The sequence below is a fragment of the Neoarius graeffei genome, chromosome 17, assembly GCF_027579695.1.
Source record: "Neoarius graeffei isolate fNeoGra1 chromosome 17, fNeoGra1.pri, whole genome shotgun sequence".
Lineage (NCBI taxonomy): Eukaryota > Metazoa > Chordata > Actinopteri > Siluriformes > Ariidae > Neoarius > Neoarius graeffei.
Genome location: NC_083585.1, coordinates 7,017,302 through 7,040,177, shown reverse-complemented (window position 1 = coordinate 7,040,177; position 22,876 = coordinate 7,017,302). Strand labels below are relative to the sequence as shown.

The window sequence follows — 22,876 nt, the reverse complement described above, 5'->3', positions numbered from 1 at the left end:
TTTCAGATGGAGCATGGAGAGCTAACGATTGGCTGTTAGAAATTGCGAAATTTGTTTATGACGGGGGGACTTCGCCTCCTGGTCCCCCCAACCAGGGCGTTGCCCTGGACCCAAATGGGGGCCTATAACCCACATAACCCCCGGCCTAATCTGTTACTTTTCACATTTCATCTGTTGTTTTCCATACTCATGAAAACCCTGAATAACTGTGCACCCAGTCAGTCAGTAAAGCCTCGGTCACAACTGGCCGTACGTGCTCCTACAGCCGGTCTACGTGCAAAAAACGCAAGAAACGCACGGAGGGCGCGCGTGAAATGCACGGAGGGCGCGCGTGTGACGTGCTGATTTTCGAGCCGTAGACTGGCTGCAGAGGTTCTTTGTCATGTCAAACAAACTCTACGGGCGCTTATGTTTTTTTCAGGTTGCAAGGCAGACTTACGGCCAACGTGCGTCTTTCTCCACAAACAAACAAACAAAAAAAACCGCAGCGATTTGGGAAACGCCAAAAATCGCACGGTCAAAAAAATCGTACGTCCAGTTGTGACCTAGGCTTAAGTAAGTAAATAAAGAGTCCAACGCACGTCTCTATTTGAGCTTGCTGACAATTCTGGCATTTATAGATCGAGGCATTTTTCCAATGCCATACATTTAGGATTCATATTTAATAAAAAGAAATAATAATAAAATAAACCCTAGTGGCAATTTAAGCATAACCAATTTGTCAGTCCCCCCAGGACTCCATGGGCCTTTTTTGTGATTGTTGCGGGCTAAAATGTCTGATGTTGTGGGGGGGTTTCCAAAAAATTGTGATGAAAGTTGCGGTGTTTTTTAGGTTTTTGTTGCAATTACATTGAGGGAGGAAGTGAAAGTTGCAAGAAATTGTTGCGATTTTCTCTTTTTGTGATTAAAATTGAGTGATATGTTTAATATTAAAGTTATTACTGAAAAACTATTGATTAAAAGAACAAAGACACGGAGAAATGGTCCTATAAACAACTTTACCAATATAAAAGATTACCAGGACTACAAAAAAGCAGAAAAATAGGCTTTACTTATCCAAATGCACCTGTTGGTTCAAAAGTTAAAGTGCATAGAACCTCACAGCACAACATGAAGTTACCTTAAAATATAATATAAATGCCTCAGCTTTCATGTAAGAAAAAACACTTAATACTAGTACTGTGTGCAGGCAGTCTCTCCTGAGCACTAAATTAAGCAATAATTATAAACTAATAAAATAAATGGCTCAGGCTTCATAGAAGAAAAAAAAACAATTTGAACAGAATCTCACAGTATGATGCTGAAGCTGCCTAAACAATGGAAAATAAAATACCGTTTTGGCAAAAATGTTGGCATCCATTAATTTCTTGTATTAAGTAAAAAAAATAATGTAAAGTGCACACAGTCCTTCACTGTAAACATAACACACTTTCAGTAACAGAATTTAAGCCTATATAAACACAGACTCGCACATGCTGCTTCTCTTGAACGGAAACACGGAAGTAAGCAGTGTTGCCAGGTACTGCTGACGTTTTCCAGCCCAAAATATGTTCAAAACCCGCCAAAAGGCACTTGAAACCGCCCAATCTGGCAACACTGGAAGTAAGGCGGAAGGTAGTTTGTCGACGTCACCTCAAGACGACGCCAACGATTGGTCAAATTTGTGGGAAAGTTGCGGTGATTGGATATAATTGCAACACCGCCCTGAATTCGCGGGGATTGGTTGAATTTGCAAATCGCAACATCGCAAAATCCTGGAGGGTCTGATTTGTTGAAGAACAAACCAGTGGACCCAGAGGAAACCCACACTGATGGGGGAGAACTTGTAATACTTCACACAGACAGCAACCCGAGCTAAGAATCGAATCCAGGACCCTGGAGCTGCACCACTATGACGCCCCTAAATCCTTGTACAGATATTTGGACGCCTGTCCATCACACCCATATGTGCTTATTGAACATCCCATTCCAGGGGCATAACAAGGGGCATACTCTCTGTCCCCTATTAAATCAGTCAGTTGGGGTCTTTTGTGAGCTCATGCACGTGGGGAAGAGAGCACATGGCACTTTCCTCCGGGTGTGTTTTGCTATCCTGCGACACAGCATGAGCTGGATTTGGAAAAGAGGAGGTTGATGGCTTTACATGTCTTGGAGGAAGTACATGTTAGCCTTCATTCACATGGTTAGAGAGACCTGGCTGGTGGGTGGATACTAGCAGGTGATCACATTGGAGAGAAAATGGGTGGAAGGGGAAGAGGAAAAAACAAAACAAAAAAAACCCCTATCCTCTTCTAATGTGGTGATGATGTTAGGACATGTTTATTTAACATTTATGGAAGGAGACCTAGGTATCAGTCAGTAAATTTCCCCAAGATGGAAGAGTCTTCAGGACAGAGGACTTTGTGCTTTCTGGTTTCTCAGGTCACACAACATCCCACTTTTTTTTTTTTGTCTCAGAATAAAACAGGAGTGGCTGGAGAGAATGGCAGACATTCTGTAACATTAAATGTAAACAGAAACAAAAACATGATGTGTGTCATTCAGTAATAAATTAAAAACTGTAATTGTAGGCAAATCACTGTGGTATGAGGGGAATAATACATTTTGGGCTGTGCTGTTATGTGAAAATAAAATCACCCGCCATAGATTTTTATATCACGGCATGACCCATCATGTGTTATTCCACACTTTTTGTTCAGGTTAACATAATTGGTTTATAACGACTAATGTATTTTAAGGAAATAAATTTATTATTTAGTTTCTCTCACTCCTTGCTACCATATTACACTCTCAACAAACAAAGTTCATATTTTATCAATAAAAATATCAATTTTAATTCTATTTTGTCACAATTAGTTGATTAAATAATCTGAGACTTGGGCTACATCCTAAATGTACTGCATTGCAATTTTAGTGCATCAGATAGTGTGTAGGGTAGAATAAACAGTGAGTGTTACTGAGCACCAGAGTGACCTGATGTCTTACAGAGGTAGTCTTTATTGTCAGGATCTTCAACTTTAACAGAGACACCTTCAGGTGGGTTGTCGAGATCGTCTCCATAGTTGTAGATATTCAGCTCCAGGGTCTCCTCTTTCTTCACACGGACTTCTGACGTCCCTCCAGCCGTGGACGTTTCTGTTTTCATGTCCTCACACAGCTAGAGAGATCAAACAACAAATCTGTTAGGGCAGGATGGTATCCATCCCACTCAGGAAGGTGCTGCTCTCATTTCTCGCAGCATAGCTCATAGTCTCAGAACAGGCCTAGTTAATCTGTGACAATCCAGAGCCAAGGCCATGGAGCAGACGAACAGGCTAAACTGACTGCCTACGAGCTGCACAGAGTCGTCACTCAGGTTCCACTATATCGAGACTGTGTCTGTTCCCTGAGCTTAAAAGAAAAAAAATGTAGAAATACTCAGAGTTTGTTCTAATAATCTAATTAATATAAAATTAGATCATACTGACTGTACAGCCGCTGCCAGCACCTTTGACCTAAAAGGTAAGACTTTTAAATATTTTCTCTCTTATGTCTGAAGCACGAACTGTTAATGAACTTACTGATCAGCAGTTTAACGTACTGTGTTTAAACAGAAACATGGATTAAACCAAATTAGTCTGTACCGAAACGGTCCAGTACAAATACGTGTACCATTACGCCCCTACAAGAGGGTAAACTGGAACACAGCAGGAGATAGACATAAAAAGCTGTTGCCTCCAATCAGCCACACTTGGTCCTTTCCTGGCCAGGTATTTATCATCCCCCAGACACAATACCCTCCAGGCCTGTGGAGGGTGCACACACTAACACGAAGGGTAAATCCTGGCTCCAACACGCATCACTGCTCACAGTGCAGGGCTCGACATTAAGGATTGCCCAATTGCCCAGGGTAAGTGGGATATGTCTCTGACATGCCCGACTGGGCAAGTTGGAATGAGCATATATTATGAACTAGCACCACAAAAAGTTGGCTTTTTGAGCTTTTATTTCAGTTCCTAAAAGTGTCCCTCACTACATATCCGCCATTGTGTCTTGGCTGTTTTCTTAGTCTTGGTTTCATTTACTGCTTTGCAAGTTATTTTATATACCCCCACTGTTGTAGTATGGTACGCGTACTGTTTATAAACCCCTTGTGCATGACCTCACGCATCACATGATAATTCAGCTGGGGTCAGACACCTTTCATGCAAGCAAGGCTTAATCTGTCTTCAATATGGTTAATTTTTGCTTGTTCAAACAGAGATGGATAAAAGGGCATTACCGCCTCCCCACTATCAAGAAAAAAAAAAAAGAAGTGTGAACAAATAGAAGCAAATGCTTCAAGCACAACGAGGAAATGAGTGGTTAAAGACTATGACAAGAGGAGCGAAGTCTGAAAACTCCAGAGAAATTCACGAATGTACTTAAAACTTATTTTACAAAAACAAAGTTGGAAGTGAGGATGGAAGACTTTGCTTAAGAATCTAGTGTCTTTTTTTTCTGTTTGCATTCAAGTTAGCTCCTTCATGAAAGTGTTTGATTTTCTTACAGATGAAGCAGCTTCCTTTTTCAACGCAGAAAACTCAGATTGGTTTCAAACAACTCGGGCATTAAAAAAAACAAAAAACACCACCACCACAACTCAACAAAGAGCGACATGCGTGATAAATCCTGAAAGAACAGAACAGACAGAGTAGAGAGTGAGCTGGAGCTTTGTTTCTGTTATCAGAGGTGGTATCCACCTCTAGGTTTAAAAAAACAAACAAACAAAAACCCCAACCCTGTGCTGCGTCATGACAGACCAGCTGCACTGATTCAGTTACAGGTTGCCAGGTCTGTAAATAAAAACACCCATAACCTACACACTAAACGTTTGAGTTTAAAATTATTATCCTGTCATGACACAGCGTGGGGTTTTGTTTTGGGTTTTTGTTTTTTAAACCTAGAGGTGGATAATAAACACACACAACCACGATATATAAATATTCTCAAACACAGTACTGTTCAAAAGTCTTGGCACCCTGTTTTCTTCATGCAAACTTTGTTATATATTTCTATTTTATAATTTCTACAATTATCAAGTAATGAATCTACAGTCAGAGAGTTCTACACAAAAACACTGAACTTGACAACAGCTGCATGCATGTGAAATAGAAATAAATCAACTAAGGCAGGAAAATCTATTTTGGATAAAATTGTTATTGTCCGTTATAAGTTAAAATTAACCAATAACCAAACTTCAACTCAATGTGTGCTCTTCATTTTATGTTGCAATTCACAACTGTTCTATGGTTTTCCTTATTTAAAACAAACAAACAAACAAACAAAAAAAACGCAAAAAAAGGGGTCAAGTGGAAATTAGCCCCCACTTGCCCCCCCCCCAGGGCAAGTGGGTTTAAAAATTAACGTTGAGCCCTGCAGCGTGGAAAGTGTTTTACTCAGCAGAGTGATCAACACCACCAGTGCATTCACACTGGAGAGAAGCCGTTTCACTGCCAACTGTGGGGGAAGAATTTTACAATGCAGAATTCTCTCCAAATACACCAGCGTATTCACACAGGAGAGAAGCCGTATCACTGCTCACAGTGGGGAAAGACGTTTACTTATTGAGTTACATTTCAGACCCACGAATGCACTAACTCAGACACTGCATGATTTAAAAGTTGTCAAATTAAATATGGTGAATGTTTTTGCTGGAAAGGACCTGGACATTGAACTTTATTGTTCCTATTATAGGACTACATATTTTAAAATAATCTTATAGTGATATTTAAAACAAGACTAAAATCTTTCCTTTTCATCTTATGGAGTTAAGTAGTCATTAATTACCACCATACAAGTAATGATGTAACTGTAACACTATCATCAGTGTAGTACTGCAGCATGAGACTAATTGTTTATGGAATTATTACTGACCAGAAGTTTAATGTACTATGTTTAATGGAAATGTGGATCAAACCAAATGAGTATGGAGCATTTAAATGTAGCTATATGCTTCATCCTCAGCTACAGTGGGGCAAAAAAGTAGTCAGTCAGCCACCAATTGTGCAAGTTCTCCCACTTAAAAAGATGAGAGAGGCCTGTAATTTTCATCATAGGTACACTTCAACTATGAGAGACAGAATGGGGGAAAAGAATCCAGGAAATAACATTGTAGGATTTTTAATGAATTAATTGGTAAATTCCTCGGTAAAATAAGCATTTGGTCACCTACAAACAAGCAAGATTTCTGGCTCTCACAGACCTGTAACAACTTCTTTAAGAGGCTCCTCTGTCCTCCACTCATTACCTGTATTAATGGCACCTGTTTGAACTCGTTATCAGTATAAAAGACACCTGTCCACAACCTCAAACAGTCACACTCCAAACTCCACTATGGCCAAGACCAAAGAGCTGCCAAAGGACACCAGAAACAAAATTGTAGACCTGCACCAGGCTGGGAAGACTGAATCTGCAATAGGAAAGCAGCTTGGTGTGAAGAAATCAACTGTGGGAGCAATTATTAGAAAATGGAAGACATACAAGACCACTGATAATCTCCCTCGATCTGGGGCTCCACGCAAGATCTCACCCCGTGGGGTCAAAATGATCATAAGAACGGTGAGCAAAAATCCCAGAACCACACGGGGGGACCTAGTGAATGACCTGCAGAGAGCTGGGACCAAAGTAACAAATGGCCCTTTTCCACTACCCTTTTTCAGCTCACTTCAGCTCGCTTCAGCCTGACACGGCTCACGTTTCGACTACCAAAAAACAGCACGACTCAGCTCGCTTCAGCCCTGCTTAGCCCCTAAAACTCGCACCGTTTTGGAGTGGGGCTGAAGCGAGCCAAGTGAGGCTGGGGGCGTGAGCAGACACTCCCCTGTGCACTGATTGGTGAGGGGGAGTGTCCTCACATGCCCACACACGCCCCGCGAGCACGCTGGGATCTGTAAACACCGTAAACCCGGAAGAATTACGAATTACGAGAATTTCTGAAGCCTTATGCGCCTCGCCTCATCTATACGCTCTTGCTAGTATCTGTTGCTGTTGTCGGTGACAACAAGCCACAGCACCAAGACCAGCAACACTAACGACTCCATGTCCATGTTTATTGTTTACTATTCAGGTGGTGAGACTACCGCTTAAAAGCTCACTGATGTCACTGTTTGCGCTGCTTAACGACATCACGTGACGTCCACCCACTTTCGCTAACTCCACCCAATGTGTCCACCCACTTCCAGCCAGCACGGTTCAGCGCGGTTGTAGTCGAAATGCAACTCCAATAGCCCCGCTCAGCTTGACTCAGCACGGCACGGCACAGCCTGACTCAGCCACGTTTGTAGTGGAAAAGCGGCAATAGGCTACCATCAGTAACACACTACGCCGCCAGGGACTCAAATCCTGCAGTGCCAGACGTGTCTCCCTGCTTAAGCCAGTACATGTCCAGGCCCGTCTGAAGTTTGCTAGAGAGCATTTGGACGATCCAGAAGAGGATTGGGAGAATGTCATATGGTCAGATGAAACCAAAATAGAACTTTTTGGTAAAAACTCAACTTGTTGTGTTTGGAGAAGAAAGAATGCTGAGTTGCATCCAAAGAACACCATACCTACTGTGAAGCATGGAGGTGGAAACATCATGTTTTGGGGCTGTTTTTCTACAAAGGGACCAGGACGACTGATCCGTGTCAAGGAAAGAATGAATGGGGCCATGTATCATGAGATTTTGAGTGAAAACCTTCCATCAGCAAGGGCATTGAAGATGAAACGTGGCTGGGTCTTTCAGCATGACAATGATCCCAAACACACCGCCCGGGCAACGAAGGAGTAGCTTCGTAAGAAGCATTTCAAGGTCCTGGAGTGGCCTAGCCAGTCTCCAGATCTCAACCCCATAGAAAATCTTTGGTGGGAGTTGAAAGTCCGTGTTGCCCAGCGACAGCCCCAAAACATCATTGCTCTAGAGGAGATCTGCATGGAGGAATGGGCCAAAATACCAGCAACAGTGTATGAAATCCTTGTGAAGACTTACAGAAAACGTTTGACCTCTGTCATTGCCAACAAAGGGTATATAACAAAGTATTGAGATGAACTTTTGTTATTGACCAAATACTTATTTTCCACCATAATTTGCAAATAAATTCTTTAAAAATCAGACAGACAATGTGATTTTCTGGATTTTTTTCTACTCATTCTGTCTCTCATAGTTGAAGTGTACCTATGATGAAAATTACAGGCCTCTCTCATCTTTTTAAGTGGGAGAACTTGCACAATTGGTGACTGACTAAATACTTTTTTGCCCCACTGTATATGCATCAGCCTCGTCTAACTGGTCGAGGAGAAGGCATCACAGTTATTTATAATGATATTCTAGACATCATACAAAAACCTGAATAAAAATTCAATGCATTTGAAGTTCTTTATACTGACATATGTAGCCAAAATACAAGTCTACCCAGCCAATTCAGCTAATTACAACCCCAATTGCAAAAAAAGTTGACACTATAAAATAAATAAAACGAGAATATGAAGATTTGCAAATCATGGAAACCCTATATTTCATTGAAAATAGTAGAAAGCAAACAAATTTACTGAAACTGAGAAATTTTATTGTTTTTTGAAAAATGTATATTGATTTTGAATTTGATGCCAGCAACATGTTTCAGAAAGTCAAGTCAAGTTTATTTGTATAGCGCTTTTAACAATAAACATTGTCACAAAGCAGCTTTACAGAATATGAACGACTTAAAACATGAGCTAATTTTATCCCTAATCTATCCCCAATGAGCAAGCCTGTGGCGACGGTAGCAAGGAAAAACTCCCTCAGACGACATGAGGAAGAAACCTTGAGAGGAACCAGACTCAAAAGGGAACCCATCCTCATTTGGGCAACAACAGACAGCCTGACTATAATATTAACAGTTTTAACATGAGGACAGTTTTGTTGATGTTATAACTCTTCACTGATGGAAACTTGAGTGCAAAACTGTTCATGATAACTGCAGTCCTAAAGTTAGCAAGGCAACTGTAGTCCTCAGCCATAAAAGCATTACTAGGTTGGGACAGGGGCAACAAAAGACTGAAAAAGTTGTGTAATGCGAAAAAAAAAAAACAATTTGGTTAATTGGCAACAGGTCAGTAAGATGATTGGGTATCAAAAGACCATCCCAGAGAGGTGGAGTCTCTCAGAAGTAAAGATGGGAAGGGGTTCACCACTCTGTGAAAGACTGCGTGGGTAAACAGTGCAACAATTTAAGAATAACATTCCTCAAATGTACAATCGCAAAGAATTTGTGGATCACATCATCTATGGTACATATCATTAAAAGATTCAAAGAGTCTGGAGAAATCTCTGTATGCAAAAGACAAGACTGAAAACTGACATTGGATGCCTGTGATCTTCACGCCCTCAGGCTAGGCGTTTTCTAGGGGCCCGTTGGCCCATCTTTTCAATGCCCAATACTAGAAGTCGACGGGTAATTTTCTGCAATGACAGGTTTTAAAATTCCCATTCAGGTATCCTTTGGAGCACGTTGTGCATGCGCTTAAGACCCAGTCATTATGGGAACCACCTGATGCTGATCTGAGCGCAATCAGTATGCTGTTTTCACAGAGGCTTTGTGAAGTATTCTGTCAGGTCTGCGGTGATAGACGGGTCTAAGTGCAGGAAGAGTGTTTATTAGCAGGCGTGATGTTCACAAAAACGAAACTGAAAGCAGAGTCATAAACATGGTTACAAACAAACGTGACAGTGATAATACTTCACAAAAGTCTGTCTTTATAGACCCCTTGCATATGACGTCATACATCACGTGACAGTTTCACCTGGGGGTCAGACAGACACCATCTGTTGTGTAAACAAGGCTTAATCGGTCTTCAACATGGTTCATTTCTGCACTATTTTTGGTTGCTCAAATAGAGAAATAGATAAAAGGTATTACAGTCTCCCCACAATCAAGAAAAAATGTTAGAGAAGCACATTGTAGCAAGTGTTCTAGGTAGGTGGAGCACAGAGGCAAGGCAGGCCAGAACTGAGTTCTCAAAGACTCTTTTATTATAGCTTTTCAGCTTTGAACTACACTTATACACACACGGACGCATGCACGCACACAAGTATCCAGGTTGGGGAGCAGCCCCCTTCCTCCGCTCTCCCTCTCCTCTTATAGGGCGCGGTCACTGGGGAAGACACACAAACACAGGTTAATTCCTGTCAGGTGCAGTGATTCCACCACTTACCTTCCCTGACTCTGCTCTCCATTCACAGACCGATGCTTGACCACGCCTCCGCTGCCACATACCCCCACCGCCCGACTCAGGCTGGGGAGCTGTCTGGCCTGCAGCCGACTCCCCCCCCCCCCCCCGATGGGAGAGGAAGTCCGCCACAACCATCTGCGCCCCCGGCCTGTGGACCACCTCGAACTTAAACGACTGGAGTGCCAGAGTGATCTGTGCGTTGGCATCCTTCATGCGGTGGAGCCACTGGAGGGGCACGTGGTCCGACCAGAGGGTGAAAGGGCGCCCCAGCAAGTAGTAGCGGAGGGCGAGGACCACCCACTTGATGGCGAGGCATTCCTTCTCTATGGTGCTGTACCTGCCCTCGCGCGCCGACAGTTTACGGCTGATGTACAGCACTAGATGGTCCTCCCCCTCCACGGACAGAATAGCCCCAGCCCTCTGTCCAATGCATCCGTCTGTAAAACAAAGGGGAGAGAAAAGTCAGGGGAGTGTAACAGTGGCCCCCCACACAGTGCAGCCTTTACCTTAGAGAAAGCCTACTGGCATTGCTCCGTCCACTGGACCAGATCTGGTGCCCCCTTTTTAGTGAGATCAGTCAGCAGGCTGGTGACGTCCGAATAATTAGGTATAAACCTACGATAGTAGCCAGCCAGCCCCAGGAACTGTCTCACCCCCTTTTTGGTCTTGGGCCTCGGGCAGGCCATAGTCGCTGCTGTCTTATTGATTTGGGGACGCACCTGCCCATTGCCCAAGTGGAAGCCCAGATACCGTACTTCCACCCACCCAATCACACACTCCTTCGGGTTGGCTGTGAGCCCCGCTCGCCTCAGCGACCCCAGGAAGGCCCTCAGGTGTTTTAGTCATTACTATAAATTACTATAGTCATTACTATAAATAATAATGTCGTCCAGGTATGCGGCCGCATAGGTGGCGTGGGGGCGGAGGACCCTATCCATAAGCCGCTGGAACGTAGCGGGCGCCCCAAATGGAAGTGTGACGAACTGGTGTAAGCCAAATGGTGTGGAAAAGGCCGTTTTCTCTCGGGATAGTGGAGTCAAGGGGATCTGCCAATATCCCTTTGTCAAATCCAGTGTCGAATAAAAACGAGCCGTGCCTAGTCGATCGAGCAACTTGTCAATATGAGGCATTGGGTACGCATCAAATTTAGACACCGCGTTGACTTTTTCTATAGTCCACACAGAACCGGACCGACCCGTCGGCCTTGGGAACCAAGACCACCAGACTGCTCCAGTCACTGTAGGACTCCTCCACGATGCCCATTTCGAGCATGGCCTCGAGTTCTTCCCGAACCACCTTTTTCTTGTGTTCGGGCAGTCTGTAAGGGCGGCTGCGCACTACTACCTCCGGGGGCGTCTCAATGTGGTGTTCTATGAGGTGGGTGCGGCCGGGCAGGTCAGAAAATTCTGTTTGCAACTGGGCGACCTCCGCGAGCTGGGTCGTGGAGAGGTGGGCTCCACAGGGGACCGGAGCGGTGGGTGATGCCGATTTTCCCTTTTGAACCTCCGGCCCCAGCTCCGCCTTCCCTGGAACCACTGACACCAGCACCACGGGGACCTCCTCGCTCCAACATTTTAACAGATTGAGGGGGTATATCTAACGCCCCACCCCTGTCTGGTCGCCTCACCTCATAGTCGACGTCCCCGACTCGCCGTGTGACCTCAAAGGGTCCTTGCCACCTGGCGATTAATTTAGAGCTCGACGTGGGCAATAACACAAGTACTTTGTCTCCCGGTGTGAATTCCCTAAGGCGCGTGCCCCTGTTGTACAAGCAGACTTGACGTTCTTGGGCCTGCTGCAAATTCTCCAGGGTGAGGTGCGTGAGTGTATGGAGTTTGGTGCGCAGGTCAATAACGTATTGAATTTCGTTTTTACCAGTTGAAGGTCCCTCCTCCCAATTTTCCCGTAGCACATCCAAAATGACACGCGGCTTACACCCATATAGTAATTCGAAAGGGGAGAACCCCGTTGAGGCTTCTGGGACCTCTCGCACTGCGAATAACAGGGGTTCGAGCCATTTGGGGCCATTGCTGTTTAGTATTTACATTAACGACCTCCCACTTGTATGTGACCGAGTTAATATTGTAATATATGCAGATGATACTGTATTGTATGTGCACGGTAATAATGCATCTGAGGTTGCAACTATACTTTCAAATGAAATGAAAAGGGTTGTAGAATGGCTGCATAGTTCCTGTCTTGTCTTAAACACTGATAAAACGGTATCCATATTCTTTACAAGCAAAACCAAAATCAGAAACTATCCTGAAATCACAATCAATGGGCAAGCCATAAAGAATGTAATGGAGTTTAAATACCTAGGCATCACTCTTGACCCGACTCTAAGTTTTAAATCTCATGTAAAAAAATAAATAAATAAAATCAGTAACACACTGAAGTTCAATCTATCAAATTTCAGATACATATGCAACTCTCTCACTACTGAGGCATCTAGTTTATACTTAAATGCAATTATTATGTCTCATTTTCTATACTGCATCACAAGTTGGTCACAAGCCTGCAAAACGGTATTAAGACCCCTCAGCTCAATTTACAAAAGTGCCATAAAGATCCATGCCAGAAGAAAACGTTCTTACCACCACTGTCTTGTGCTTCGTAAATATAACATATTGAGCCTTGAAAATCTAATTAGGCATGCAAATCTCTGCCTGCTTTTTAAAATTATACATAAGGATGCACCACCACCTTTGAAACAATTTATTTCTTTGTGCTCAGAGGTATCAACACGTACCACTAGATCAGTGTCGAGGGGGGAATGTAGTGTCCCACTATGAAAGACTACATTTGGTAAATCATCTTTTTCTTCTGTAGCCACAAATCAGTGGAATAACCTCCCAACAGAATTAATATCCTGTACAAATTTTAAGTCTTTTTCACATTTGACAAAGAAATGGATATTATCAACTCAATTATGTACACATGGATAGAAAAGGATAGTTAGGGCATTTTATTGAATGGTACGTGTGTGTGTGTGTGTGTGTGTGTGTGTGTGTGTGGTGGTGGGTGGGGGTATTGGTGTGTGTGTGTGGGGGGGGGGGGATGCAGATTTTGCACTTTTTAGTGTGTTTGTGGGTGTGTGGGGATTGTGAGGGATGGGAGAGTCCTGGGGGGGGGGGGGATTTCTTATTCTTATTTTATCTTATTATGCTTGTGTATGACCATTAGGTGTGGGAGGGTATAACCTACTGAAATGTGAAGTTTTGGTGGTTTGGAGAGCATGTCTTGCGCTCTCTCTCTCGAGGTTGGAGTGGTAAAACTTATACTCTATGTAAAGAGGGGGTAGTGGGATGGGATAATGCATATTTGCACTGGCTTGCACATTCCTTTGAACATTTCGCTTAACTTATGGTGTGTGTGTGAGATTGTGAAAAATGATGCTGCTATGTATGCTTTATGAGGCTATACACTTCTATTCTACTGGTCTAAATCACTACAAATTGCTCTAATGACAGATTTGGTGACATTTCCTGTACATTTTATTTATCTTTATTACATCCACCTGCCAAGGGACTACAGGCGGAAACTAGCATGTACTGCTATAACCTGGTACAGACATCTGTCCTTACCACAAGGATAATGTTTAATTTGTACACTGTCCCTTTGAAAAATAAAATAAACTTTATTTATCCCAGTTGCGTGCGTCCTCGCTTACAAATTTTTTAATTATGTTTTTGAGGGTGCAATTAAACCGTTCGACTAAACCATCCGTTTGTGGGTGATAAACGCTGGTGCGGATCAGCTTGATTCCCAGTAACCCATACAGTTCGCGCAGTGTGCGTGACATAAACGTAGTGCCTTGGTCAGTCAGAATCTCTTTGGGGATTCCGACCCGGGAGATAACGCAGAAGAGTGCTTCAGCAATACTGCGTGCTGAGATATTGCGAAGAGGCACTGCTTCCGGATATCGCGTTGCATAGTCCACCAGAACTAGAATAAAGCGATATCCTCGTGTTGACCAATCTAATGGCCCGACAAGATCCATCCCAAGTCTTTCGAATGGGGTCTTGATTAATGGCAGAGAGCGCAAAGGCGCTTTTGGAATGGCCGCTGGATTTACTAACTGGCATTCGCGGCACGCCGTACACCACCTACGGACATCGCCACGAATCCCTGGCCAATTGAACCGGGCTATTATTCGGGCTAGTGTCTTATCCCGCCCTAAGTGTCCAGCCATGGGATTAAAAGTGAGCCGCCTGGAATGCCAATTCCTGGCGGCTCTTTGGGATTACAAGTTGGGTTATTTGTTCCTTAGTCTGAGTGTCCTGCGTCACTCTGTATAATCTATCCTTAATAATGGAAAAATAGGGGAAGGATGGGGTGGCATTTGGCTGGAGCGTTTGACCATCGATTACTCTCACTTGGTCAAACGCATGCCGCAGAGACTCGTCTCGCGATTGCTCTAACGGAAAATCCGTGATGGATTCCCCAAGAGAGGGAGGAGGAGCCTGCTGCTCCTCACTCTGACACGGTGATGACGTAGACGGCTCTGTGACAGCTGCTCCTGCCAATGCCACAGCGGGACCACCAATGCCACACCGGGACCCCCCCCCGCTGAACTACAGCAGGACCCACTCTTCACTAAGTGCATCATTAAATCCTGAAATCCCGGCCAATCAGTCCCCAAAATTATCGAGTGGGTAAGGCGAGGATTAACCGCTGCCTGTACTCTAAATTTCTCCCCTCGAAACAGAATGTGGACCGACACTAAAGGGTAGTTGTGAACATCCCCATGCACACACAACACCTTCACCAACTGTGCTCTTCCCAATGCCTCGTCTTGCACCAGGCTTTGGTGGATTGAGGTCTGATTACAGCCGGAGTCCACCAAAGCCTGATACATATCCCCTTAGATACTCACCGGTATGCGATACGCTCCGGCCCAATCGAGGGCGGTTCCTGGTACGTCGGGGATCCGGACCACCGCGCCAACCTCCATCGCCGAGCACTGATGCTGGAGGTGCCCCGGCTCCCTACAGCACCAGCACACCGGCCCAGGCTCTCTCTCTGCACCGGTGTTCCGGATATCACTCACCTGGGGGGGGGCAGAAGTAGGAAACGGTAGGACACCGTGGGTGCGGCGGGCGTGGAGCCGGCCCCCGCCTCCGCGGTGGGGGAATGGGGACAGGGCGAGAAACAGAAGGGGAGAGCGAGAGAGAGAGGGGAGGAGAGAAGGGGAGACACGCTGTCCTGTTGTTGGAACGGCCGCCATATGGTCCTCCGCGGTTCCTTCCGGAAGTCAAGCGACGAACTGCTCTAGCGCCACCAGATCGATGATTCCCTCGGCGTCGCAGTTGTCGGCCCTCAGCCACTGGCAGCAGATGTCTCGGAGTTGCTGGCCAAACGCGAACGGTCGGACGACCTTCTCCAGGAACAGTGCGCGGAAGCGCTGCTGCTCCGGAGTGCGACCCACACTCTGGAGGACGGCCCTGCGGAGGTCCGCATAGATCAGCCAGCTGTCGGCGGGGAGCTGTAGCGCGGCCAGCTGTGCCTTGCCCATGAGCAGGGGGAGGAGGCGCGCCGCATGCTGTTCCACCGGCCAACCCGGTAGCTTTTCAGCTTTGAACTACACACACACACATCCAGGTTGGGGAGCAGCCCCCTTCCTCCACTCTCCCTCTCCTCTTATAGGGTGCGGTCACTGGGGAAGACACACAAACACAGGTTAATTCCTGTCAGATGCAGTGATTCCACCACTTACCTTCCCTGACTCCGCCCTCCATTCACAGACCGACGCTTGACCACGCCCCCACTGCCACACACGTTTCAAGAACAACAAAGAAATGAGTGGTTAAAGAGAATACGATGAGAGGAGCTAAGCCTGAAAACTCCAGAAAAATCTGCGATTCTATTAAAAAATAAATAAATTAATTAATTAATTAATTAAAAAAGAAAAAAGTCGGGAGTATGGAAGAGTTTGCTTAAGAATAATCATTTTATTTCTACTCGCATTCAAGTTTGCTTCTTCATGAAAGTGTTTGATTTCCATACAGGTGAAGCAGCTTCCTTATTTCACATGGAAAACCCAGACTGGGTGCAAACAACTCGGACATCTCATCTCATTATCTCTAGCCGCTTTATCCTTCTACAGGGTCGCAGGCAAGCTGGAGCCTATCCCAGCTGACTACGGGTGAAAGGCGGGGTACACCCTGGACAAGTCGCCAGGTCATCACAGGGCTGACACATAGACACAGACAACCATTCACACTCACATTCACACCTACGGTCAATTTAGAGTCACCAGTTAACCTAACCTGCATGTCTTTGGACTGTGGGGGAAACCGGAGCACCCGGAGGAAACCCACGCGGACACGGGGAGAACATGCAAACTCCACACAGAGAGGCCCTCGCCGGCCCCGGGGCTCGAACCCAGGACCTTCTTGTTGTGAGGCGACAGCGCTAACCACTACACCACCGTGCCGCCCCAACTCGGACATAAAATCAGTAAATAAAACAAACAAACAAACAAATGATAAAGAAAAAAAAAAGTGCAACACAATATCCTGAAAGAACAGAAAAGATAAGAAGACCTTTATTATACCACAGTGGGGAAATTTCCTGTTTGCAGCAGCACAGTGGATAGCAGCAGAAGAGCAACATATCAAGCCACAAGTTTAAAAAAAAAAAAAAGTGTCTATTTTATATTATATAAAACACACACACACACACACACACACACACACAGAGTGGTGCTTGAAAGTTTATGAACCCTTTAGAATTTTCTATATTTCTGCATAAACAGGACTTAAAACATCAGATTTTCACACAAGTCCTAAAAGTAGATAAAGAGAACTGAGTTAAACAAATGAGACAAAAATATTATACTTGGTCATTTATTTATTGAGAAAAATGATCCAATATTACATATCTAAGTTGCAAAAGTATGTGAACCTCTAGGAGTAGCAGCTAATTTGAAGGTGAATTTAGAGTCAGGTGTTTTCAATCAATGGGATGACAATCAGGTGTGAGTGGGCACCTTGTTTTACAACCCCGATTCCAAAAAAGTTGGGACAAAGTACAAATTGTAAATAAAAACGGAATGCAATGATGTGGAAGTTTCAAAATTCCATATTTTATTCAGAATAGAACATAGATGACATATCAAATGTTTAAACTGAGAAAATGTATCATTTAAAGAGAAAAAATAGGTGATTTTAAATTTCATGACAACACCACATCTCAAAAAAGTTGGGACAAGGCCATGTTTACCACTGTGAGACATCCCCTTTTCTCTTTACAACAGTCTGTAAACGTCTGGGGACTGAAGAGGCAAGTTGCTCAAGTTTAGGGATAGGAATCTCATCTCATCTCATTATCTCTAGCCGCTTTATCCTTCTACAGGGTCGCAGGCAAGCTGGAGCCTATCCCAGCTGACTACGGGCGAAAGGCGGGGTACACCCTGGACAAGTCGCCAGGTCATCACAGGGCTGACACATAGACACAGACAACCATTCACACTCACATTCACACCTACGGTCAATTTAGTGTCACCAGTTAACCTAACCTGCATGTCTTTGGACTGTGGGGGAAACCGGAGCACCCGGAGGAAACCCACGCGAACACGGGGAGAACATGCAAACTCCACACAGAAAGGCCCTCGCCGGCCACGGGGCTCGAACCCGGACCTTCTTGCTGTGAGGCGACAGCGCTAACCACTACACCACCATGCCGCCCAGGGATAGGAATGTTAACCCATTTTTGTCTAATGTAGGATTCTAGTTGCTCAACTGTCTTAGGTCTTTTTTGTCGTATCTTCCGTTTTATGATGCGCCAAATGTTTTCTATGGGTGAAAGATCTGGACTGCAGGCTGGCCAGTTCAGTACCCGGACCGTTCTTCTACGCAGCCATGATGCTGTAATTGATGCAGTATGTGGTTTGGCATTGTCATGTTGGAAAATGCAAGGTCTTCCCTGAAAGAGACGTCGTCTGGATCGGAGCATATGTTGCTCTAGAACCTGGATATACCTTTCAGCATTGATGGTGTCTTTCCAGATGTGTAAGCTGCCCATGCCACACGCACTAATGCAACCCCATACCATCAGAGATGCAGGCTTCTGAACTGAGCGCTGATAAAAACTTGGGTCGCCCTTCTCCTCTTTAGTCCAAATGACACGGCGTCCCTGATTTCCATAAAGAACTTCAAATTTTGATTCGTCTGACCACAGAACAGTTTTCCACATGGCCACAGTCCATTTTAAATGAGCCTTGGCCCAGAGAAGACGTCTGCGCTTCTGGATCATGTTTAGATACAGCTTCTTTGAAATATAGAGTTTTAGCTGGCAACGGCAGATGCCACGGTGAATTGTGTTCACAGATAATGTTCTCTGGAAATATTCCTGAGCCCATTTTGTGATTTCCAATACAGAAGCATGCCTGTATATGTGATGCAGTGCCGTCTAAGGGCCCGAAGATCACGGGCACCCAGTATGGTTTTCCGGCCTTGACCCTTACACACAGAGATTCTTCCAGATTCTCTGAATCTTTTGATGATATTATGCACTGTAGATGATGATATGTTCAAACTCTTTGCAATTTTACACTGTCGAACTCCTTTCTGATATTGCTCCACTATCTGTCGGCGCAGAATTAGGGGGATTGGTGATCCTCTTCCCATCTTTACTTCTGAGAGCCGCTGCCACTCCAAGATGCTCTTTTTATACCCAGTCATGTTAATGACCTATTGCCAATTGACCTAATGAGTTGCAATTTGGTCCTCCAGCTGTTCCCTTTTTGTACCTTTAACTTTTCCAGCCTCTTATTTCCCCTGTCCCAACTTTGAGATGTGTTACTGTCATGAAATTTCAAAATGTCTCACTTTCGACATTTGATATGTTGTCTATGTTTTATTGTGAATACAATATCAGTTTTTGAGATTTGTAAATTATTGCATTCTGTTTTTATTTACAATTTGTACTTTGTCCCAACTTTTTGGAATCGGGGTTGTATTTAAAGAACAGGGATCTATAAAGTCTGATCTTCACAACACATGTTTGTGGAAGTGTATCATGGCACGAACAAAGGAGATTTCTGAGGACCTCAGAAAAAGCGTTGTTGATGCTCGTCAGGCTGGAAAAGGTTACAAAGCCATCTCGAAAGAGTTTGGACTCCACCAATCTACAGTCAGACAGGTTGTGTACAAATGGAGGAAATTCAAGACCCTGGTTACCCTCTCCAGGAGTGGTCGACCAACAAAGATCACTCCAAGAGCAAGGCGTGTAATAGTCGGCGAGGTCACAAAGGACCCCAGGGTAACTTCTAAGCAAGTGAAGGCCTCTCTCACATTGGCTAATGTTACTGTTCATGAGTCCACCATCAGGAGAACACTGAACAACAATGGTGTGCATGGCAGGGTTGCAAGGAGAAAGCCATTGCTCTCCCCCCCAAAAAAAAAAACATTATCAAAATGCAGATGAGCAGCAAAGATCATGTGGACAAGCCAGAAGGCTACTGGAAAAATGTTTTGTGGGTGGACGAGACCAAAATAGAACTCTTCAGTTTAAATGAGAAGCATTATGTTTGGAGAAAGGAAAACACTGCATTCCAGCATAAGAACCTTATACCATCTGTGAAACATGGTGGTGGTAGTATCATGGTTTGGGCCTGTTTTGCTGCATCTGCGCCAGGACAGCTTGCCATCATTGATGGAACAATGAATTCTGAATTATACCACCGAATTCTAAAGGAAAAATGTCAGGACATCTGTCCATGAACTGAATCTCAAGAGAAAGTGGGTCATGCAACAAGACAACGACCCTAAGCACACAAGTGGTTCCACCAAAGAATGGTTAAAGAAGAATAAAAGTTAATGTTTTGGAATGGCTAAGTCAAAGTCCTGACGTTAATCCAATGGAGCACTTGCATGTGACGTCACAGCCAATCCAGATTGTGACAGACGCCATCTTGTCGGTCAAACGCCATATTCCGCCTTCTACTTCTGGTTCTACTTCTGCTTTTACTTCTACCTTTTCTTCTGGAAAACCCTACTACATACAATTCTACTACAACGGCTGCGGCTACAAGCTCTCCCTACCTGTGCACGTTTTTTGTGTGTATTTTTGCGTGTTGTTCGTCTGTACCGGACTTCAATATCCACTACAACCGTATGGACTTACTGGACATTGGTTTCCAGCAGAAAATGACGGTTTGTAGCGATTCCCATCGCATGCATAACCCAGAAATAAAGGCTCGTCTCAAGGAGAAGTGGAGGGCTTTCAGGTCTGGAGACGAGGATAAGCTGAAGGTTGTGTAGAAGGAGCTGAGGAGGAGGATTAGAGAGGGAAAGAAGAGCTACAGGAGGAAAACGGAGGAGCAGCTACAGCAGAACACCACCAGAGGAGTTTGGAGAGGACTAAAGACCATTTCTGGTCAGCTTTGTTTCTGTTATCAGAGGAACCTAGTCCTGTGCAAAATGTCACCATGGAGCCAGAGTGTAGTAATGAACCTACAGTTCTAGAGAGTTACTTACACACACACCTTTACAACAGCTGCATGCAAAACAGAAATAAACTGACTAAGGCAGAAAAAACAATTTTGGATAAAAATGTTACTGTCCGTTGCACACTTAACTTGTGTGACTCAGTTGTGCCTTTTGAATAGAGAATAAGTGAAGTGGGAACTAAACATTAATCGTTTATTGAAATTATTATTTCAAAGGTGATTATAGTTACTATATGACTATAGCTACAACTGGAACATGCTGATTGTTAGCGTTTGTAATTACTGTACCATCCACGATTAGATAAAATTAAAATAAAAATCTTACAACATTGTTTGAAAGTCTAGAGCAAGATATTTTATTTTACAACTAACACTTCAGATATTGTTTTAACAACAATACATATCACTGTATAAATTAGTGTGCAAACAGCTCTGTAACTAGATGTCCTTGAAGTTGCTGAGACATGTTATTCCTGGCCCTCCATCTAGCCCACAGTTCAGGTCGGAGTTCTTCGAGAGTAAATGCTTTGGCTTTCACAGCATTCTGTTCCCAAAAGCTGATGTTGGGAAAACCTTCTTTGTGGAAAGAATTGTTCTTGCTTTTGTAGTTTTTTTTAAACTGTTCTTCCACGTCAGGACTCTTTTTGGGGGTGGGGGAAGCTGTATTCCTACATGTCCAGTCATTTCAAGGAATTTTGTACGGATCATAACTGCTAAAAACTCTAATTTCCATGTACATCTATCCTTCACTTCTTTCTGACCAAGACTGTTCAAGTAATCTGGTAGTCAAGCTTTTTTAGCTGTAGTTTTCTTCAGACAACAACAACAGATGCCAGACACCTTTGTTTGGCTTCAATATGTGAACAAAGTTTGCTTGGCCCCCAGGTATAAGGTAGCAATTGCTGCTAACGTAAATGTGACGTCAGTGAAAGGGCTCGATATGCGTGCACCGATTGTGCTAAAAATCAGTATCAGGTGTTTCCCATAATGACTGGGTCCCAAGCATGTGCACAACGTGCTCTGAAGGATCCCTGAATGTAAATGCACTTGAGTCTCGGTGAAGGTTAGGCTCTGCAGAGCCGCTGTGTTACTCACATTAACTTCATCCACATTCCTTACATATCTTTATAGCACTCCCCTTCGTTGTTGGTTTTTTCCCCCCCTTTCCCAGTTAAGTCTCTGATCTTTTTTTGAACAGCTCTTTTACTACGATCATTATTTTTAAGGAGATTATTTCAATTTTTCTTTGTACAGGAAATCATATAAAATCGGACACTGTCCAGAAAATAAGCCTTTGACCATGAAATATGACCAACCCTGATTTAAGAGTACTTATCGATATACTTGCACTCAATTTAAACTAAAATCATGTAGTTAAAGCAGACAATCATGCCCATTTTGTCAATTTGTGCAAGTAGGTGTGACATGTAGATGATCTACAATGTCAACTGTGCTTAGCCTGAGGTCAATGAAAAGAACTACTGACCAAACTAGAACAATAACATCTCTCTTTTTATTTGCGTCCCTCACTGACATTTCTGCCTCAGGCTATGGTCCTTCTTTCATTTAGGTTCCTGAGGCTAACTTACTCACAGAGACTCAGATTGTTTTGCAGGTCAAGGGGCCCACAGGGCCCCTCCTGGGAAAAAACAGGGGCCCATTTCTACAACGGGGGGCCCAGTGATTATCCTTCAGTTGAAGCGAACCTAGTGAGCGAAGCGAGCCCAATGAACAGCTGGGGCAGCCCAGGGGCTGTTTTTTTTTTCTTCTCAATTCTGTTTTTTTCTTTTTTGGTATTAGAAGCCATATGAAGCAATGTAGGTGACAAAAATCAATGCTTCAACCAAATATATTGAGATATTGTTTAATCAGTGGCAAAATTTTGGAATTCAACCACAGGCCACTATATATCACATCTATATTATCTCCTCCTTGTAAATTATAATTTATTTTCTTAACTTGTTTTCAGTTTGGTGTAGGTCTATAGTAGTAGTAGTCACCAGTGGTAGTAGTAGTGGTTGCTGTTGTAGTAGTTGATGTTGCAGTAGTAATTGTTGTTGTAAATGTAGTATGACTAATTACCTTGGGTATCAGGGGTATCAGTTTTTTCAGGTGAATGTACTCTCTTTCTGCCGAAGAATGACAAAATAGATGTATTTTTTTCTTATCCATGTTTTCTTGTCTCTTTTGAATATTTGTACATAGACTAAG

At 43.9% G+C, this 22,876-nt stretch overlaps 1 protein-coding gene across 2 annotated transcripts in view; it reads right to left on the bottom strand.

Moving 5' to 3' along the window:
• LOC132901322 (histone-lysine N-methyltransferase PRDM9-like) overlaps nt 1–22,876 on the bottom strand; it is an 85,216-nt gene that overhangs the window by 51,791 nt on the left and 10,549 nt on the right. Inside the window, exon 1 of one of the 2 annotated variants that reach the window (XR_009656838.1) lies at nt 2,986–3,060. Coding sequence is in view for 1 of the 2 variants with exons in the window: in XM_060943639.1 (XP_060799622.1) it covers nt 2,986–3,145 (160 nt within the window). In the remaining variant the exon portion in view is untranslated. Of the gene's footprint in view, nt 1–2,985; nt 3,158–22,876 lie in introns of those variants that run through there. The other variant, XM_060943639.1, reaches the window with a different exon arrangement.